Source organism: Myxocyprinus asiaticus, chromosome 7 (assembly GCF_019703515.2).
Source record: "Myxocyprinus asiaticus isolate MX2 ecotype Aquarium Trade chromosome 7, UBuf_Myxa_2, whole genome shotgun sequence".
In the NCBI taxonomy this organism is placed as follows: Eukaryota; Metazoa; Chordata; class Actinopteri; order Cypriniformes; family Catostomidae; genus Myxocyprinus; species Myxocyprinus asiaticus.
The window spans coordinates 35,681,693-35,704,375 of record NC_059350.1 but is presented as its reverse complement, the minus strand read 5'-3'; the positions used below and the strand labels follow the sequence as shown (position 1 = coordinate 35,704,375).

The window sequence follows — 22,683 nt, the reverse complement described above, 5'->3', positions numbered from 1 at the left end:
AATGTATGTATTCAGATGGGAAAAATGTATTTGTATTTTAAATGTTATTTATTTATTTACTTAATTTTTTTTGATGTACCTTTACCCTGCAATTCATTAACCCACCGCTTATGTATATAGCCTATAGACAGAGATGTGATGCCATGTACAGTATTCAATGATATGCTTAGAATATGAAAACATGAGGCAGTGAAAATGCATGTTAGATCCAGTGTACACAAGACCTCTCTCTCCATCAGAAGATATCCATATAGCAGAGTTCTGTCTGATATCCAAAACCAGTCAACATCAACATCAGCTTGTTATGTTAACTCACTCTCCTACCAGCCCAAGTATCAGCAGGGGGAATACAGAAGAAGGCAGGAGACAAAGTGATGGTAAAAATTAGCAGAGTTTATTGAATAATCTTGAGAGTTCAGTCTATAGGCATGCGCGCGAGTACTTCAAAACAACGTGCGAGACATTCAAAACTACAATGGCGGACTACAGGACTGTGTTTGTGCTGCTCAAGATTTTGAGTTTATTGACGCTTCTCCAGCAAAGTAATTGTAGTAATAAAGCAACCTCATCGTCCGTTCAGACAAAATTGCTCGATGCTTTCGCCATCTTCATTGTTTGTATTCACCGCTCAGTGGAAGAATGCTTATGTGCGCAGGCGCGTAGTGTTTCTTTACAAAGTGACATCGGCAACTACTGGCCTGGCATGCATAATACAGCCTTTTTATTCGTTTTAGCGGATCCGTGTGAACGGGGATCGTTTTGACAACGTTGTCATCTGTACGCAAAACTTTTTAAAAACGCAAATGAAAAACTTTTCCGTTTTTAGTACATCATTGTCGTGTAAACGTACCCTAACATTACATTTTCCTCCAGTGACAGTTAGGTTTAGCATTGGGGTTTAGGATGGGGGTACAGCTAATAAAATATGCATTCCTCTTTACTGTATTACATCCTTTACAGCTAAAGACACCAGTTGTCAGTTGTCACTTTACAACTGGCTTTTGGTGCTCTTCTATGGGCATTTCACACAGAAAATGAGCTCACATGTGCCCTTATATTCAAAAACACTTCCTGCTTCTGCCACTGGGGGCACTGCTTTGAATTTCTGTAAGCACAGACCAAGTTTAGCTCAAGAAAAGTCAACCTACTGTTTCGGATTTCACAGTGAGATCAGTCTAGTCAGAATGTGTGGCTGAATTGCTCATGATTTACAAACATTGGAGATAGAAATGAGTTCTAATGTGGCTGCATACCACCCAATTTTTGGTGAAAGCAAAAAATCTGAGTTACATTATGGAGTATGAGCTTGGCTTGACTTAAAGGTGCACTAATTTTTTCCTCATTAAAAAAGTTGAACTCCAAAAGACATGCATTGTAATTTTGCAATATATGTAGGAAATCATGACACCTCGCATTAAAATGAAGACTCCAGTCATATCAGAAACCTTATAAAAGCTGTTTTATTCTACATGGAGAGGGTCCGCACATGGGGGCTGCCATGTTGGAATCACATGACCAGCCGAATACTACTCGCTTAATCTCAGTAACCATCCTGTTATTTGACACTTTCACTCATTGATTAAAGTAACCATGGCTGACTGTGATTACTACATTTCTGAAACTGAAAACTATTGATTTTAAATTATGCTGCATCCAAGCCGATAGGTGTCAGTGTAAGTCCAAGATGACACAAAGACAAAAGTTACTGAGTGCACCTTTAAAGTTAATGATATGAATGAAAAACTCTAAATGCTCTATTACAACAAATGCAATGAATAATGTAGCATAACCCTAACCCTAACCAAAACAATTCTACTGTACATTCCAGTGTCCCCACCCCTCCCTACCCACAAAAAATAAAATAAAATAAAAAATGCTAAACAATAGCAATACAAATTTTTAACCAACATATTTTATTTTTTTTCTTTCATTAAAATACAGTATATTACAACAAAACTCTGAACCTCTACAACAATGAATGAATACAATAACAATGCAAGACAACTTGGCTTATTTATGTATACAGTGGCCCAGTGTCGCACCTGAATAGCTGTGTAGGACACTGCTACATATAAACTTCACATTAAACTGCTCTAAACTTAGTGTTCACAAAAACGTCCTGGTTACTTTCGTAACCTCTGTTCGCTGATGGAGGGAACGAGACGTTGTGTCGATGTAGTGACACTAGGGGTCACTCTTGGGAGCCCCAAACACCTCTGATCTTTGAAAAAAGGCCAATGGGAATTGGCGAGTGGAATTTGCATGCCACTCCCCCAGACATACAGGTATAAAAGGAGCTGGTATGCAACCACTCATTCAGGTTTTGTGCTGAGGAGCCGAGACAAGGTCCCAGCCATTTCAGCGGGTAGTTCAGCGTTGTGGCAAGAGGGACACAACGTCGCATTCCCTCCATCAGGGAACGGATGTTACGAAAGTAACCAGGGCATTCCCTATCTGTCACTCACTCGACGTTGTGTCAATGTAGTGACACTAGGGGTCCCTATACAAAACGTCACAACTAGCTGAACTGTGTTACGTGGACTAGCGGTGTGAGACAGGCAGGCCGCTGTGTGCCTTGTAGCCAGCGCACCAGGCTGTCACGTAACCTCCCCCAACGATCTTATGGGCATCGAACGGTCCTTCGGGAACAAGTCGACTGCCCAAAAAATAGGGACAGGCTAGCCCAGCCATGGCCTCTTTTCCTCTCTTTTCTCCCCAAAAAGAGTGGAATTTGTTAACCGACTGGGGGCCCATAAATGTCTATGTTGGGGGGGAGTCACCCCCAAGGGGAAGACACCGCGGAGACCACACCCCGCCCAGAGAAGGGGGGGGATATTTTGAGTGGAATTACGTCACATGGGCTTACCAAGTCTTGTCGGAAGTATGTCATGTGGAGAAGTCCCATGGGAGGTCCTACCCGAGAGGGGAGGAACTCTACAAACACAGTGACTGGGGACAGAGGAACCTCTGCCCAAGGAAGACACAGTTTACCAACAGGGAAACAATTTAGCGGCAAATGTACATCACATGGGGTCACCTATGGGGAACCAGCATATGTGGAGCACCTACCCCAGTACAGGGCTTAGTTAGCACATGTACTGGGCCGGCAGCGAGTTTCTCCGCAAACTCGTCTGTCACAGGGCTAAGGAGGAAAGTCATCCAGGGATCACCACTTTGTGAACACTATTGGGAGTCAACAGTGCACATCTTCACCTCAAGGGAGGGAAAGGCACTATGCGCAAGTGTAAGCCGGAACTTACCTGTTCGTACCTGACAAAACACAGGATGAAACCGGCTCAACCCAGAGATTGTAGAACCTCACAAAGCTGTTGGGTGTTGCCCAGCACGCTGCTCTGTAGATGTCTGCTAGAGAGGTGCCATTGGTCAGGGCCCAGGAGGCCACCATACCCCTGGTAGAATGGGCTTGTAGCCCCGCGGGGGGCGGCACATGCTGAGCGTGATATGCCATCATGATGGCGTCAATGACCCAATGGGCGATCCTCTGTTTGGAGACAGCGCTTCCTTTCAGCTGTCCGCTAAAGCAGACAAAGAGCTACTCGGAGTTTCTAAAGCTCTGCGTGCGATCCAAATAGATGTCTAAAGTGCGCATTGGACACAGCAACACCAAGGCTGGGTCTGCCTCCTCCTGGGGCAGCGCTTGCAGGTTCACCACCTGATCCCTAAATGGGGTCATGGGAATCTTTGGCACATAGCCCAGTCGGGGTCTCAGGATCACGTGAGAGTAGCCCGGGCCAAACTCCAGGCACGTTTCGCTGACAGAGAACGCCTGCAGTTCCCCTCCCCTCTTGATGGAAGTGAGCGCAGTCAGGAGGGCAGTCTTCAGAGAAAGTGCCTTTAGTTCAGCTGACTCCAATGGTCAGAAAGAAGGTCCTTCCTCAGGGGAATTCGCCATGAAGGGGCTGTCTCGAGGAGCATGAGGTCCGAGAACCACGTCTGGGTGGGCCAGTAGGGTGCTACCAGGATGGCCTGCTCCTCATCCTCCCTGACCTTGCACAGGGTCTGTGCAAGTAGGCTCACTGGGGGAAACGCATATTTGTGTAGTCATGGGGGCCAGCTGTGTGCCAGCACGTCTATACCAAGGGGTGCCTCGGTCAGGGCGTACCAAAGCGGGCAGTGGGAGGACTCCCGGGAAGCAAACAGGTCTACCTGTGCTCGACCGAATCGACTCCAAATCAGCTGAACCACCTGGGGGTGGAGTCTCCACTCTCCCCTAGTGTCACCTGTCATGTTGAGGTCACCCGGGATGTGAGTGGCTCGCAGTGACTTGAGGTGCTGCTGACTCCAGAGGAGGAGACGGCGGGCGAGTTGTGACATGTAACGGGAGCGTTGGCCGCCTTGGCGGTTAATGTATGCCACCATTGCCGTGTTGTCTGTCCAAAACAACATATGCTTGCCCTGGATCAACGGCCGAAGCCTCCGCAGGGCGAGCAGTACTGCCAACAACTCGAGGCAGTTGATGTGCCAATGTAGCCACAGGCCAGTCCAGGAGCCAGCAGCTGCGTGCCCATTGCATACGGCACCCCAGCCCATCTTGGAGGCGTCCCTTGTAACCACGACGCACCTGGAGACCTGTTCTAGGGGAACCCCTGCCCGTAGAAATGTCAGGTCTGTCCAAGGGCTGAAGAGGCGGTGACAGATCGGCATGACAACCATGTGATGTGTCCCGTGGCGCCATGCCCATCTCGGGACTCGAGTCTGAAGCCAGTGCTGAAGCAGTCTCATATGCATGAGGATGCCATATGCCCCAGGAGCCTCTGAAAAATTTGGGCTGTAAAACCCCCTCTTCATCTTGGCCGGAGGGACAGGCTCTATCGCACCCTTCCGTAGAAGGGTATTGATTTCCGTGCGCAATGTCGCGGCGTTCTCGCCCTTCACCGAGGTGAAGCGGATGCCGCTGAACCTGGGTGGATGCCTGGCGAACTGAATCGCATAGCCGAGTCGGACGGTCCGGATCAGCCATCACGACGGGTTGGAAAGTGCGAGCCATGTGTCCAAGCTCCGGGCGAGGGGGACCAAGGGGACAATCTCGTCGGACGTACCGGCAGGTGGGGCCTCGCGGCGGGGCGGAGCCTGAGGCACCGCGTCGAGGGGGCTTGAGCCCCGTGGCCGTGCTGTGTTGAGGGACATCGAAGCACTTACCTGGCTCCTGATACCCATCATAGGATCGATCGGGGAGAGGGGAGGAAGTATATCGTCCCCGCAGTCCGTCGGAACCATCCCGGTGTGGGCATGCTTGTGCCACAGCTGGGCGCGCAGGGGCGGGGGGGCCGCTGCTGACGCGCCAAACCTGCTGAAATGGAATGGTGGACGGTGGTTGTGATGACAGCCGTGCGCACCAGATATGTGACCCAGGGAACAAGAAAACCGCTCTTTTGTTGAACATTTGGGTACCGCAGCCTCTTGGGCATGCGGCAAAATTAAATGAAAATGAAACAAAAGATCCTCCTCCCGGCCCTCCACCGGGGGATGGAGTGGTCTGTTCACCAGCTCCAAAGCAGCGGGTCTCCTCGTCCCTGGGTCGCCTGTCTCAGGGGCGCTTCGAAGCCTTTCTCGGGTTCTTGGCGGCCGGTCGTGAGACGGGTAGCATCTGCTTCCTGCGGTGGGCTCCACGCCGGGGCCGGGCCGTGGGGGTGGGCTGCGGCAGAGACGGTGCTGTTGCTGCAGGAGGACACTCTTGGCAATGAGCAGACGGGGTGCGGGGTCTTGAGCCGGATATGTTGAATGGCTTCCGTCTGCTGCTTCACCGCCGAGAACTGGGCAAAGTCCTCAACGGTGTCGCCGAACAGGCCAACCTGGGAGATGGGGGCGTCAAGGAACCGTGCCTTGTCAGCCTCTCTCATCTCGATCAGGTTGAGCCAAAGGTGGCATTCCTGGACCACCAGGGTGGACATCGCCCGCCCGAGAGACTGCGCCGTGACCTTCGTCACCTGGAGAGCGAGGTCGGTCGCCGAGCGCAGTTCCTGCATCAATCCCGGGTCAGAACTACCCTTGTGCAGTTCTTTCAGTGCCTTGGCTTGGTGTACCTGCAGGAGAGCCATGGCATACAGGGCGGAGGCTGCTTGACCAGTGGCGCCGTAGGCCTTAGCCGTCAGAGATGACGTGGACCTACAGGCCCTGGACAGGAGCCTCGGGCGCCCGCACCAGGTGGTGGCGCTCTGCGGGCACAAGTGCACCGCGAGCGCCTTATCCACCTGGGGGATCCCCGAATAGCCCCTGGCCGCCCCACCATCGAGCGTCCACGATCTTGTCAGATCCTCATGCACCTCCGGGAAGAAAGGAATCGGGGCTGGGCTCGGCCATGAGTAGCGCTCTGAACCGAGGAACCAATCGTCGAGCCGCGAGGGTTCAGGGGAGAGTGAAGGGTTCCATGGAGTGTTTGTGATGCTCGCGGCTGCCCGGGCAAGCATGTCGGCCAGCTCCACGTCGGCCTGCGACTGGGCGGCCGTACCTGAAGGAGGAAGCCCAGCCGAAGCCTCCGCGTCAGACTGAACGAGCCCGCTCTCCGATGCTGCGCTCAAGAGATCATCGTCTTCCCAGGCTCCGAATAAGAGATCGAACTCGCCCTGAGACGAGCCGGCAGTCTCATCCGAGAGCACGACCAGGGCAAGCGAGCGTGCTGAGGAATGGGAGGTCTGTGGGGGGATACCCAGCAGAGGTGCTCCCACTGAGGTCCCCAAATCACCCCCAGTGCTAACCGACGCGGCCTCATACCTGTAGGTAGAAGGACCGAGGCGGGGAGCCGCTGGGGTGGCTTGCTTTCTCACGAAGGCAAGCCGCGACCGCAACATTGCCATGGTCATGTTCTCGCAGTGTGGACAAGACCCATCCACAAACGATGTCTCCGCACACGTAAGACAGCGATCGTGGCCGTTAGAAGCCGAGAGATAACGACCGCAACCAGGAATAACACACAATTGGAAAGGCATCTTTAAAAAGACGTTCCGTGTGTGCCACTCTTTTAGAAGAAAATATACTCTTTTAGAATATTCTCTTTTTGTTTTAGTTATTTCTGCCGAAGAGCCCAGGAGCGTTCTCTGCACTGCACCTGTGCAGAGGGGGAGAAGCCGCTGAAATGCGCATTTGAATCCAGCAGAGGAGGTGAATGAGAATCGTGGAGAATTCAGCTCAATGAATAGAACCGCTTGGCTCCGTAGAGAAAATCTGAATGAGTGGTTGCATACCAGCTCCTTTTATACCCGTATGTCCAGGGGAGTGGCATGCAAATTTCACTAGCCAATTCCCACTGGCCTTTTTTCAAAGATCAGAGGTGTTTGGGGCTCCCAAGAGTGACCCCTAGTGTCACTACATCGACACAACGTCGACGATATAGCATAATGACAGAGAATCCAGAAGGAATATCCTGAAAATAATTTTCGACATAAATCCTGTGTACCTGGTAAAAAAAAAATAATTTCATTCTTTTTTGGCCATTCTTTCTTTTTGATGAACCTTTAGACAACATCCATCAATTTGTTCTTTCTTTTCAATGCTCTTTAAATCACTTTATATATCTTCAAAAGTGTTTATAATGGAAGTGAGTGGCTGTTCTGATATGTTCATCTTCTGTTCTTCTCTCTTATTTCTCGTTTTCTAACACACATTTGTGTGTGTGCCGGAGTGAGCGTGAGAAGGAGGCTTCAGGTGTAACTTTGATTCTGCTCTGTGCCTCTGGCTGAACGTGTGCATGTGTGCGCGTGCTTCAGGTAGAGCTTTGATACTGTAATTCTGCTCAGTCTTACAGTACATGTTGAAGTCAGTGTGCAGCAGAAGATGTGGCAGCTTTGTCTTCTCATCTATATGCTGTTTCAAAGCCAAGAACCATACTCGCACATGCACATGCACACTCACACATACCACACAAACATACACACACTCCCAGTCTGTAAGAGTACTAGGGCTGGACGATACAGCTGAAACCATTATATTGCAATACTTCTTAAACTTTTGACAATATTTGATATCTCGATATTTATACATTTGGTCTGAAATGCCTTAAAGGAATAGTTCACTCAAAAATAATAATTCTCTCATCATTTACTCACACTTATGCCGTCTCAAACTCATTTGACTGTCTTTCTTCTGGAGAAATCAAATAAAGATATTATCCAGAAAGGAAGCATAATGAGAGCTCCAAAAAGGGAGCATAAAGGTTATCAATAAGACTCAAGTGGTTTAATCCATGTCTTCTGAAGTGATACTTTTGGTTTTGGCTGAGAAACAGACCGAAATGTATCTTTCTATAAACCTTCACATTAGCAGTCTTCATGAGGCGTTAATGAGAGAAGTCTGATTACACTTTCTTGTGCTTTACAAGTTGCATTTTGGTCTGTTTCTCATCCAAAACCGATCATATTGCTTCAGAAGACATGGATTAAACCACTATCATATGAATTGTCTTTAAGCTGCCTTTATGTCCTTTTTGCAGCTTAAAAGTTTTGGACTTTCATTGTATGGATATAAACACAACACATCTCCTTTAAAATATATTTGTTTGAGTTCCACAGAAGATGGAAAGTCAATCAAGTTTGAGACAGAAGAGTAAGAGAATGATCATTTTTGGGTCAACTATTCCTTTAAAACAGTGATCCAATTAGACGAACCATCATTTCGACTGAAAAGCTACTGTTGCCAAATAGATTCAAAATGTTTAAACTAAAAGTAAAAATCTACTTGAAAATAATCAAGACATGTTTGACACAAGAAAACTGTCACATGTAAATTGACACAAGAAAGAATTATATTCAATCATCTTAATTTATATGCACCAATTTAACAAAACATATTGTATAAACAGCAATATTTACTTACATTTTTACTCAAACATTTTAATACATTAAAAAATGCCATAGTAAACATTTTTGAGTGATGACACAAATAAATGGTTGAATTAGAGTTAAAATGAATTCTTTGAAACAGACAGTTTGAAATGATTCATTAAAATGTATTGATTCAATCACTTTAAGGTCATTTTTGTAACTTAAGTTTATACTAGAGAGGCCATTAAAAAATCTCTGTCTTAGCTGTCTTATATTAGCAAATTGTGACAACATAATCACACAGGAAGTCAGCCTGTCACATGTTCCAGTTATTGACAAGCGGCATCTCCCATCAGACATTTTTGCATTGGTTCAAATGTGTTTTATTTCTCCTGTTGTTCGACCAGTTGCATGTTGCTCCAGCAGCATGGGAGACGTGGGTTCTTGTCCCACGTCAAAACCAGGAAGTAAATGCATTTGCATAATATGCGAAAACCGTGCTTCAGAGGTTCCATATTCTCTCTGAGATAACATTTTTACTCCACTGACGTTGAGGTTTAGGGTTTGGGGGTAGAGTTAACAAAATGCGTGAAGCTCATGATGGTGTTTTCCGTGTATGAGCCAAGGAGCTCTAAAAGGTATGAGCACTTTGTGTCTTTAAATCAGCACAACACCGGCTCCACACATTCACAAGCGCTCACATTTGAAGTGCGCAGCACATGCAAACTATATATTTATCTCATTAAATTGCAGCTTTTACAGTTAAATATTTTCACTAGGACATACGTGATTTTAATTAGTGTACTGAATGTTTACGCAATGACATTCGTATGTCAGATTGTATCGGCATTTTTACGAGCATGAGTACATGAGCACCGTATCGGACCCAATTACAGTACCAGTATTGGTATCGGGATATCCCTAGTAAATACTTGTAAATAGAACAAATTATACATGTAAACAATAAACAAGTAACAAAATATAATATATGCAATATAATATATGCAATTCCAAGACATCATATTGATGTAATACATTAATTTTAACATTTTTAAAAAGCAAAATAGTGACAAATTATTAAAAACAAATTATATTACAGATAACCATAATATAATTTGTAAAATTAATATTTTCATAACGTACCTAGTTACAAAGTCCCCTGTATAATGAACAGCATTAGCTGAGAACAGAATTTCTTTCATGCTTTCGTATTTCAAGCATAATGGAGATTATAACTAAAATATACTCATATGAATCAATATCGAATCAAATTGAATCAGGAAATCTGTATCAATACACAGCCCTACTGAATTACATCATTTACAGCTAAAAACAACTCACTTTACAACTCGCTTGTGGCACACCTCTGTGGGCATTTCACCTAGACACTGGAGATCACAGATGCGCACAAGTTCAACAGCACTTCCCGATCCGGCCACTGGGGCAGTGCATCAAATTTCAGTAAGCACAGAGCGAGTTTAGCTCAAGAAATGTCAACCAAGGGTGATTCTTATTTCTTAAATTGTGTATCCTCATTTCCTCGCTCCTCCGTCCTCAAGCCCATGACCTTGAAACCGATCACAGTCCGCCATCATGAAGGACATATCAGTTCTCTAAATGCACCGCAAGGAGGTGAGGATAGAGGACCGAGGAAGCTTACCAAGGACGCTTGATCAAGGAAGCTTAGGAGCATCATATGCAGAATATATACATGTTTCACATTTGCAGTTTAAACAAACTATAATTGTCACATACTTCAACATTCATTTAGAATTATTAGGATTTATTATTTAAAAAATCAATTAATGAAGTTTCAAAAACATAACATCAAGCACTCCGAGGTAATGCAGGTGCACCAAGACAGTGCTTTGAAGTGACGTGTGAGTGAGCAGGACATTCCATTTTACAAACACATCCTGCTTCGATTCCTCCATCCTCATTTCCTTTCCTTGCATCCTTTCCTTGTTTCCTAAGAGGGAGGACCTAATAAGTGAGGAAAGGAAATGAGAATGCACAATTTCAGAAATGAGAAGCGTCCGTACTGTTTCCGAATTCAAAATCAGTCTGATTGTGAGACAGGGAGGAGTACACAAATCTAGTCTAATGTCTTCTTTGGGAAACTCTGAGGCCAAATAGAAAGTGCATTAAAATCATTGTGACACACTGTAAAAAGTTAGAATATATTTCTACCTGATCTTACCCTTAAAATTAAATTTTGTTGTTGTAACCTAATGTAACCAGGTTAATTCAGAACTCAGAATAATAGTTTTGACTTGAATCAAACCAGTTAATTTAGATCTTACCACATTTTTACATAAAAAAAAAACATAAAATTTTTTTTCAGTGTATTCATGATGTTGCTTACATTTATATTTCCAGGAAAATCATTGTGAATATACAGTATCTTGCTTTCGACCAGTCCTAAAGTGTACATAATACAATTCATAAATACTTCATAAATACTTTGCAAACCATTATTGTTTAATCTAGATGAGTTTAGTATTACCGCAAGGCGTAAGTGCTCTACAGAGTATGCGCTTATATGCATATGAGTGTTAAAAGTCAGTTGGTACACTTTACTACTGATACTGCAAAGCCTGGTATCAAAACTGACTTACCAGTACTTTAAATATCACTACACACGACCATACAAAACAGTCCCAAAGACACAGTTCCACATACCAACAGCCATGACAAAATGTACTATTACACAACCACCAACACAAGGTCACTTTAACTGCAATTTCAGCAGAATATCTGCTTGGGGAATCCACGCACACATATTGACAGGGTAAATCCCATTTGTGTGTGAGTGTGTGCAAGTGCGCATCGAGTCATTTATCATTGGTGTCTCTTGTTTTTTTTTTTTCAGTCTGCCCCATGGGCTGATGTGAGGTATGGCAACCAGTCACTAAGAGTGACATTCTAATCTACAACAACTACATCTAGAGCACACAGGTTTTCTTTCTCTTTCGCTCTTGTTTCACTCTCTGTCTCTCTGGAACAGAAACAGCGCCTGTCCTTACATTCTTAACAAATACAGAGTTTTCATTGTGCATTTATGACAAACAACTTTATAATACTGTAACAATTGAAAAAGTGAAAAAGTAAATGTTGTATGATTCTTATTCTGACATCCTTATGGACAACAAGGATAATTGGTGTTTTTCTTTATAAACTATGTGGAATCCCCTTACACACAAGGGATGTGCAGAACTACATATTTTCAGACTCGACTACTTGGTGGGTTGCCTGATCGACTAGTCAACTATTTGTTCTTAAGGACGCCCTGTATAATAAGGCTGGTGTTGGGTTCACTTTTTTTCACACTCATTTACTCACACTCAAACTTGTATGACTTTCTTTCTTCTAAAATTAATTAGAACACAAACGAAGATATTTTGAAGAATGGACGAATGTGCTCCTGTGACACACGCGCATTGGCATGTTCCTTCGATTGGCTGTGTGTCTGTCAAGTGTCAGCACTCTGGTAAATTTGGCCTTTAGTCAATGCCTGATCGGAAGCAATCTTTTATAGTTAAAAAGTGATTAAATATTGTTCTTTTTCGCACACAAAGTGATCGATTCACTTTAGAAGTCATTAATGTCACCGCTGGTGATAGGATGGATTACTCTTACGCTGACTATCTGTGCTTTTTGGACCTAGAAATATCTAATCACCACCCTCTCCCATTCTAAGGACTGCTAAGCCTGGATCTTTTTCTACAAATCTTCAAAAGTGTTTTGCAGAAGAAAGAAAGTCATACACATATCAGATGGCATGAGGGTGAGTAAATTATCAGAACATTTTCATTTTTGGGTGAACTATCCCTAACAAATAGTGTCCTAAAAGATAAATGAGAGGTAAACAAAACAGACATCCTTACCCTAAACCAACACCTAAACCTAACCAATAGTGTTTTAAAAGACAATTCGATATGAAAAACACATTTACTGAAGCGACCATATCATTTCATGTCACTTCTATGGCACTTTCATTTCACTTTTGTTTTGAATGTACTTGGGTGGGCTTGAGGCTGGATCTCTGAGTCCAAAGTCCAACACTTTATCAGGTGAGCTACTGCAGCAGTTAATCACATTAGAATAAGTGTGTAAATGTAGGAGGATCTGTAATACAAGCATTAAAATGTAATTTTTCAAATGATGTGTTAGAGTAAAAGTGTTTTGATATAATAACGTAGCAGGGTGTGAGTAACAGAGCAAAAAATAAGTGTTAAAAAAAATCATAAACAGCCATAGTACGTGTAATTTGTCTTAAAGTGAAAAAACAAAAAACGCACAGTGCCTCTAGTGTTAATTTCATCAGGAAAGTGCAGCAAAACATAGAAAGCAGCACATAAACAGCAGTTTGCAAAAAATGTAGATATAGTAATGTTTTTTCTACGAAACTAGGTTCGTTTTTGTCAGGATAAACTAGGTTTACGTTTTTGATAATCAAAAAGGATATAAAGGCAGAATAAAAGTAATCCATAGGACTCGAGTTGTTTAATCCATGTTTTCTGAAGCGATAAGATCGCTTTGGCTGAGAAACAAAAACAATGTGAGTCTTTATTCACAATACATTTTGACATCCGGCCCATTTGGAACACAGTGAAGGCTACAAGACGGTGATTCTTTGACACCGCATGCGGTTGCGAAGTACTCATTCCCAGTATCATTATACATCAATATGACATTTCATATCATTTTTTTCTAGTGTATACAATCAACCTTTTTGCAGCCATGGTACATTTTAAAGTATTCCAAAAAAACTCTATAATTTTCATTTGCATCTGCATTTTCAAAATAGCCCAACTGGTTTGTGTATGGGTTACTTTTATGCTGCCTTTATGTCCTTTTTGGACCCTTAATGTTTTGGACCCCATTGACTTGCATTGTATGGACAAAAACACCTCATACATCCTTAAAAATATCTTCGCTTGTGAGCCGCAGAACACAGACATACAAAATGAGATGGTGTGAGGTTCAGTAAATGATGAGAGAATGATCATGTTTGGGTGAATTATTCCTTTAAAGGGGACAAATTTAAAGACAACCTTTTCCAGACGCTTTTACCATTCAAACTGTCAAACAGCTAAGGCAAAGCAATAGCTGTCAGCATGCTAATTAAAGCACTGGTGCTAAAAATATCAAAATTACATCCATAAATAAGAAAAAATCTAGATAACTTAGTCAACCTCACTAATCGAACTGTTGATTACTTGACCATCGTGACCCATCCCTACTACACACACACAGTCTGACCATCTCACTGCCAATTTACTACAGCTTTCCATTGATTAAGTGTTATCTGCCACTTCATTCCACTGGCTTAGTATCAGCCTTTCCATACACACACACAAACACATGCACCTGTTCTGGATGAAATGCTGCCATAACCAATCAGGCGCTTCTCTATAACCAGCACTAACAGTGACTAAAACAATGGCTGGTAGATCAAAGCCTTCCCACTTCTCTTCCCCATCACTACACGCCTTGTTTTTCCCCAGAATCCTCTGGGAATTTTCAGCTGACATTTCCAGCCATGCTCCAGAGCGAATAGCTCTAATTCTCTCCCTGAACATCCCCCCAGAACCTCCATCTTACCGCTGCCTCACTTGCCAGGTCTAATTAACTCAGACCAATCGGGAAGAATTTGACAGTGCACATTCTTAGCTAACAACGGCTGGGGAGGTGTCACGTGTTAAGCCACTAACCTTTCCCTGAGAACATTGCATTCGGAAATTAAACATGTACCCACGCTTTGTATATGGCATCACACTGTTCATAGAGTTTGTTTGCTTGAAACTGAGAAACAGCTAACAAGGAAATTATCCATAAGGGCCAATCAGAAAGAATGTGCCATAATTTCCTGTGTCGAACGGGTCCATTTATTTGAAATTAATGAGTCAATCAGCTTTAGGTTTGTGACAAGTGTGAATGTTAGGTACCTCATTTATAGCCCCCCTGATTAATACTTATTGGAAAGCCACTGACATATGTATATACTTTATTAGTGCTGATGTAATTTTTAACATGAAATTTTAATTGACCATTTAATTGCATGTTTCTGGTTGTGCACAATTTATCAGTGCAAGTTACTCCCTACTTAATAATAATAATAATAAAACAAATTTTGTAATCCCTGTTTCACTTGGAAATATGTCAGATTAGGGAAGTAAAATGGGCTTCAAATGCCATCTCATGCTGACTTTGCAGTAAATCAATTTATTAATTAAAATGTTGTAAAACTGTATGACTACTAAGATTTCTGAAAAGTCAGATCTGGTAAACAAACTATTGTTTGAAACAAAACACTGAATTTATGCTTCTCATGAAAGAAGATTGTAATGTATATTATAAGCCATTTTGGAAAGACAAGTCTGCTAAAACTAAAATGTTATTGTGTCAAAACCAGACGTGATGTGATAAGATTCTAGCGACAAGCAACTTGGCTGTCCACACTAAATGCAAACTGTTGAGCAGTGTAGCATTTGATATTAGATACAGCTATCGATATACAGCTATGTGAAGCAGGATTTTAGAATAATGAGATTTCACAGTGGGCGGGGCAACCTGGCACGAAATAGAAATCAAACGATTGACAAAATGTCCTGTTGCTTTTCCCTGGTTAGGACAAAAACTCAGATTTACAATTAAGAGTTATTGCTTGACACAGTGTTAGAGTGCATGAGTAAATGTCTGTAAATGAAAGTGAAAGATTTGTCTCTCTCTCTGTTACTGGTTTATCTATTCCTAATTGTTATGCTTAGTGTCATGCACATTAATTCATACACACTCATGTGCATACAGTCGAAACTGAAAGCTCTGTAAGTCATGAAGTCATCTCACAATGGAGTATGAGCGGCCCTTCAATCTGCAGAACAGCTTCAGAGAGGGGCCAAACGTGGGAACGAGATTATGAACGAGTGTGTGAAAGAAAGAATGAACACCATTTTACTGCTCTTGTCCCCCTAAATAGCCTCTTTATACTGACTGAGACCAACTCAAACACCCACTCCAATTCAGTGAAACACACACACTCACATACACACCATCCTCTTTTTGTCCGCACAAAATCATTCACACTTACTAAATCAGACATGAACACCTGCAAAGAGGCACTTGGACTAAATTTCAACCAAATGCCGTATCCAAATATCCCACACAGCTAATCAGAGCACAATTATTGGTCTTTAATTTGTCTTTTGTGATTACCGGTAGTTGGAATAGATTTGAAATCACTTTGTGAAACTGTGTGTGCAGGCCGGGCTCAACAATAATGATTTTTTTCTGCTAAACTGAAAACATTTATATTTGCATTTAACGTTACATTTTCTATAATTTGCACCTTTTGCTTTGCTTTCATTTTTCATAGTCTCAAACTAACACCCATGCTCTTCCACCCTCTCTTACCTTCACATCATTGACATTCATTCTTGTCCCTTTCTTCCCCACAAAAATATCGTCTATGTCAACCAGGATGTACCGTTCCAGAGATCGTGACAGCTTCTTGCCTGTGAGATAGGCGATGGCATCCACCAGTATGAGTCTGTGTAACCAGTAGCTCAGCCCATGACCAAACAACACGCGCTGCACCCCATCATATAGACCCAGGTCCTGCACAACTGTAGCATGAAGACCATGTGGACCTGGTATCATCTGGGCTGCCCTACTCTCACTGGGCCGAGTTTTGGCCAAGAGCACTGGTTCATAGGTGGAGTGGTTGAACTGAAACACAGTCCAATCCTCTCCCGGTAAGGGCCCTCGGTCAACTTCTGCCCGCGTTATGTAGAGCAGAGGTGAGCGCAGGTTTACGCAGCAGTCTTGAAGTGCAACATTTGCTCGCAATGTCAGAGGGAAACCCTTGAGTTGCAGCGAAGGCTGAGAGTTTTCACTTGCGCGGTGAAATGCGATGACCCCGACACTGAATTCTGCACAGTATTTATCCAGCAGGTCACGGTTCCACGCGTCCATCCCAACATACTTCAGAAGGTTCTCGTAGATGACCAGTGCATAGCGTCCACGGCCTTTGTGCGTTAGTGGCGGGATGTCACCCTTTCCCGGCGCAATTTCGGCGTGGTAACGGAATTGGTTAGATTCAAGAATGGCTATGATGTCCTGTCCTAGTTGAGAATACTGACTCTCCACAAACACCAGCACCACTGGGTCCTTACGGGATGGATTAATTGGTTTAGCCGTCCGAGGCTCTGACTGCCGGAAAGGGAGCACCCGGAGGTCGGCACAGTCTGGGCCTATGGCGCGGTCTGCGAGGTCCAGTTCTTGGGTGGAACCTGTGTAAAGATAGTAGGCGGAGACTAAAACACTGACCATACAGAAGGTGGCGAGGAGGATGACCAGCCTCCTCAGATTCCTCCGCAGCTTGGTGGCCAGATTCATGGCAAACGGCGCACATGTGTGGGAGTGTGTGTGGGTGGGAGTCTCTGATTGTTTACTGAGCCAGGCTAAAGCTGCAAATTGGCTTTTTTGGTAATCATGCTGCATTCATGTGACCATCTCACAAAACTGGCAATTTTGCTTCCAAGGCAAGTCACTTAAGGAGTTTTTGATTGCAAATTTGACAAAACGTTCACCAGATTTGACCAAGTTAGCAGCTGCAAATTTGACAATTTAGCAGCTGCGTTCAAATAAACCGTCTGTATCCTTCATCAAACTAACAACCCTCCAGGTCTTGAGATTCTGCCTGACCTCCAACAAACCTGGAGAAAACACAAGGCAAAAGACAAGCAAATTCATTTGTTAGTAGACCTTTTAGCATGTCAGAGGCATGTGTGTCTTTGTCTCTCACAGAAGTACTCATCAGGGGTGTGTATGGATGCTCTTGAGGGGCAAATCAGCCGTCAGCCTTCAGGTTGTTTTCAATCAACACTTCACCAGCTGTGGCCAACACTTCACGGAAGGAGTGTGTGATTGGCTGTATAAAAATAGGAAGTTGGAGGCTGAGCCAATAGGAGCCCATAGGTGGCTCAAAGGGACAAAGCCATCATCAATCTAATGGGAATCAACAGTGTGTCACACACACAAACCCACTCACATGACATGTATATGAGCCAATATCCACATCAATAAAACAACATTTTTTCATCAAACTTTTGTTCTAAAGAACAAGGGATGGAGGCTAAAGTGACACTTCTTTCCCCCACTTAAAGACAGACACACACATTACATAGGTAACAACAGGTATGTTTTGTAAGAAAATTAACATAAATAATTTATCATAATCTGCATTATTTCATTCTAAACTAATATCAGCACTATATTACATCCTAAAAGTACACTTGTACTCTCTCTGTTTGTGTGTGTGTGTGTGTGTGTGTGTGTGTGTGTGTGTGAGAGAGAGAGAGAGAGAGAGAGAGAGAGAGAGAGAGAGAGAGAGAGAGAGAGAGAGAGAGAGAGAGAGAGAGAGAGAGAGTCAGGCTCTGTGTGATTTCGGAGCCGTAATTAAGAACATGAATTACATGAGATCGAAATAACAGATTACTGCGCTGCGAGGGAACATCACAGTGGAATTCAAGAAGGCGGGAATGTGCAAGGCGCTGGATGATTTACATAACGAAACACGGGGATTAGAAAACTAAAGTATTAAAGTATAGGTTTACTTGCATTACACAGGACTGGATTATTAAAGGTTGAGACATACAGTGACAATATACAGTATTCTCTTGGTTTGGGGTCACATTTTAAATGCGTGTGTGTGTGTTAATATTTTACTGCTCTGTCATGTTTGTGTAAACTTAATCAGCGAGTTGAGTGTAGTCCGCCAGCTGCAAAGTCTAGCTGTGTTGTTTGTGTGTGTGTGTGTGTGTGTGTGTGTGTGTGTGTGTGTGTGTGTGTGTGTGTGTGTGTGTACAGGTTTTGCTATACTTGTGAGGACCAAGTATTGAGAATCAACCTGTTCTGTGAGGACATTTCTGGTTGTGAGGACCTTTTGGGTGGGTCCTCACAAGGGAAATGGCATATTAAATGATGTTTTTTTTTTTTTTTAAATGTAAAAATGCAAAAAGGTTTCTGTGAGGGTTTGGTTTAGGGGTAGGGTTAGGGGATAGAATCTATAGTTTGTACAGTATAAAAATCATTATGTCAATGGAGGGTCCTCACAAGTATAGCAAAACCAACATTAGTGTGTGTGTGTGTGTTTCTCCGCGAGACGGAGCTTTCTTTGAACAGGGAAATATTGCCCGAGATGAGATCTTTAGCCTACATTAACTTACATTAATATTAATAATACTCACACATATGAATACTTGTGTCATATCTTGACCCTCTCCTCTCATGTCTAACGGACTACAAACATTTCCAAATTCCAAAATGGATTTATGCCAGCAATAACCTCAAGTGTAAATATATAAAAGAAAATCTAAAAATCATAGGCTTCTTAAAATACTTACTATTGTTAGTTTTATTACATAGATTTACTCTAAATACCTGCAAGGATTATAACGACATTATCCACAAATACAAATAGTTCTCTGACACTGTTGAAATATTTACAATGTTTTGAAATTTAGAAAAAGAAATGTCGGAAAATGTTTGTTTCTAAAACTTTTAAATTAGCCCAAGACACTGGTGATATAATGGAAACAAACATACACGTTCATGTGTTTAATGCGCATTAACGGTTGTTTTTTAAAAACTGTAAACCGGTGAGTGTTATCAACCGCGCATTGAAAAAAAAATTTATTTTACTTAAGCAAAATTATATATAAAATAATAATAATAAAAAAAATAAATAAAATAAAAAAAGACAGCGATCCTTCTAAACACAGCGCGAAGCAACACGACCATTTTACCCCAAAGCATCTCCGATCCGGTACCGGCAACGTGACATTCCAACACAGCGCATCTCTACACAGAAACACTACTCAGCACCACATTCAGCGCAAAGTTATACTACACTAAACGTAACTCAAAATAAGACCAACTTTCGCGATCCCCCGCCAAGTGACGAGCTCTCTTACCTAAAGCCGATATTAAGCCACTACTGAGCGGGGAACTGTCACACCAGAGCCGCCTCTCTCCGGAACACCAGCTCCTTCCAGCTCTAAACCCGAGAACCCAATCTCATCGAGTGATTCAGAGGCAGCCATCTGGAATGATTCAGGGACCGTTGCACTATTCTCTCCGCGCCCTCTTCCCTTTCTTCCCTTTCTTCCCTTTCTTTCACTGCGACACGGATTAAAGGAGCAGGGGGAGACGGGGGTGGGGTCAGAACAAGCACTCAAAAGACGAACTGAAGAGAATATCCTGAAAGAAGCCCTGATACAACTCTCCACCACTGTCACCAATGACTGAATAGAGTACTGCCGCTCACTCTGCTTTAGCTCACCTACACACACACACACACAGAGAGAGAGAGAGAGAGAGAGAGAGAGAGAGAGAGAGAGAGAGAGATGCTCCCAGAGTGATTGACACTTTATGATAATGGTTTATGATGAGTGTTACAAAACCCAGATTTCAGAGGATCAGCTCCTGGTATGTATAGTTTTTATACATTTTTTTATTGTCTTTTTTTAACTGCTATAAACAAACATCGCAATTCTACTGGGTCTCCAAAGGTTAATTACTATTACTATACAAGCTACTTTAACAATTACAAGCAGTTACACAAGATAATTACATTTTAAGTACTAGTTGTTAATTATAGTTCATTAGCCTACTACTCAATTACTAATGAAATTACAATGTAACAAATATGTTATACGATGTCATATCCGTCATATTTTTCGAACAAAAGCTTTAACCCTTCGTTAATTTAAAGCTGGTTGTTTGTGTAAAATTGGTCTGATGAAGGGCATGTATAGGTAGGTTGAAATGTCACGTGTGATGACATGGGAATTAAAATGTTTTGAGAGCAATTGACAGTGTGCTAATGTTTTGTGATTTTTCATTGTGAATTTGTCGAGCACCTGTATTAAAGCTGATGTGTGTAATTATTTTTTATGTTAACATTATTTCTCATATCCTAGCTTAATGTGCAGAATCAACTGTAAGTAAGCCATTTTGATTTCACCTGAAAGTGTAACACTGTGATTGTGGCCTTTTGGATGCACTCAGTTTGATCTCAGTGAGTAGGACTTTCATTTTCTGCTTAAATTGTCTCATCTGAACGGTTTGAGGTTTAACTCAAAATGAAACAAGGCAGTGCTGACTACTGCAGAAATGCACACATGCAGACATACTTTAAGTTAAACAGCTATTTAAACCAAGAAGAGAGCTTGTGTTGGGTGGCCTGCAAGTCTGATGGGTTGATACAGACAAGAGCCAAAGAATCTCTCTCTGTCTCACACACACGCACACACACACACACACACACACATGTTGGTGCGGCTATTCTTATGAGGACTCTCCATAGACATACTGATTTTTATACTGTACGAACTAAAGATTCTATCCCCTAACCCTAACCCTACCCCTAAACCTAACCCTCACAAAAAACTTTCTGCATTTTTACATTTTCAAAAAACATCGTTTAGTATGTTTTTTAAGCGATTTGAATTATGGGGACACTAGAAATGTTCTCATAAACCACATTTATAGCATAATACCCTTGTAATTACCAGTTTGTAACTTAAAACAATGTCCTCCTAAACCACACACACACACACACACAGTTTTTAGATACTCTGAAGAGGCAGTATTAGTGCATGCCTCATTTGGGCCAAATGTGATGGTCTGGCAAGTGTTCAGCTCTCCTTCATCTCACTCTCCCACCACTCCTCTCCATCCCTGTTTCCCTCCCTGTCCATTCCTCCCCTTTCTCTCCCTCTCACTCCCTCCTTTCTGGAGCTAATGGGGCTGAAAGCTTCCAGCAGCTCTCTGCTAAAACATGCGTTTAATTTGATTATTTACTACCTATTGTTTTCTGTTCTATAGAGTCCAGAGAATGTAAAAAAGAGAGAAAGAGGTGTATGTGAGTGTGAGAGTGAGACCACAAACAAGAGAGACAGAGGGGAATATGTGTGTGAAAATTGTGTGTAAGTGAGAGAGACAGAGAGAGTACTTTAAATGTCTGTGCGTTTGTGTAAGACAGTAATTGTGTGTGTGATTAGGGTGTATTATATGTGTGTGACAGAGGAAGCCCTGCTCGTATTTGTTATTCTAATTGAGGCTCCTCAGCTGTCTAAGGATCCATTGTGTTGCACTCAAGTCAACCGTTTAAATTTAAACCCAATAGGACCAACTCTTTAACTTATCAAATACCATCCCCCACTTAGAGAAAAGAAAATGATAGGAAATTATGAACTTCCAAACTCCACCCAAGCAGCTGAGTCCCCCACAATCATTAGCACATGAAATACTTCCTACGACACCCTAAAAATGTATTGTGTATAAACTGTTTCACTGTTGCTTTTGGAAATATGCATTGCAGCACTTCTTATGTTACGATCTCAGAATAAATCACTTATGTTGTTGTTCCCAATAAGTCGCTTTACATAAAAGTGTATACAAAAAGAATATCTAAATGTAAAAGTAACACTGTTAACACTTTACAATAAAGCTGTATTCGTTAGCATTAGTTAGTTAGCACTCAACTGCACATCCTAGCACAGAAACTGATTGTGTGGAGCAGTGCACGCTTTGAACATTACGTCAGACCAGTGTTGGGTGTATCCGATTACAGCATTTAATTGGTTTTAGATCTGTATGTATAGTCTAACAATAATTGGCAATGTACACTTAAGTTTATCTTGCCAATAAAGCTTGATATGAACTGAATCTACCCATTTGATCCTACTGTATTATTTAAAAAAATGTCCACTGTTAAACCCCAGATGATTTTGCCAGTCTTTCAATTACAGCATGTCCACTGATTTTATGGCATGTAAACATATATACTTTTATCAAATGTCTAATCTAATTAACTCCATTCGCAAAAACATTCACA

At 42.6% G+C, this 22,683-nt stretch overlaps 1 protein-coding gene across 2 annotated transcripts in view; it reads right to left on the bottom strand.

Moving 5' to 3' along the window:
- LOC127444370 (bifunctional heparan sulfate N-deacetylase/N-sulfotransferase 4-like) overlaps positions 1-20,065 on the bottom strand; it is a 128,571-nt gene extending 108,506 nt beyond the window's left edge. For both annotated transcript variants that reach the window (XM_051703686.1, XM_051703687.1), the window contains exons 1-2: positions 19,757-20,065; positions 16,194-17,497 (exon numbers count right to left, since the gene is read on the bottom strand). In XM_051703686.1, the coding sequence (XP_051559646.1) occupies positions 16,194-17,282 (1,089 nt within the window). In that variant the 5' untranslated portion in view covers positions 17,283-17,497; positions 19,757-20,065. The remainder of the gene's footprint in view (positions 1-16,193; positions 17,498-19,756) is intronic.
- Between the last annotated feature and the right edge of the window lie 2,618 nt (positions 20,066-22,683).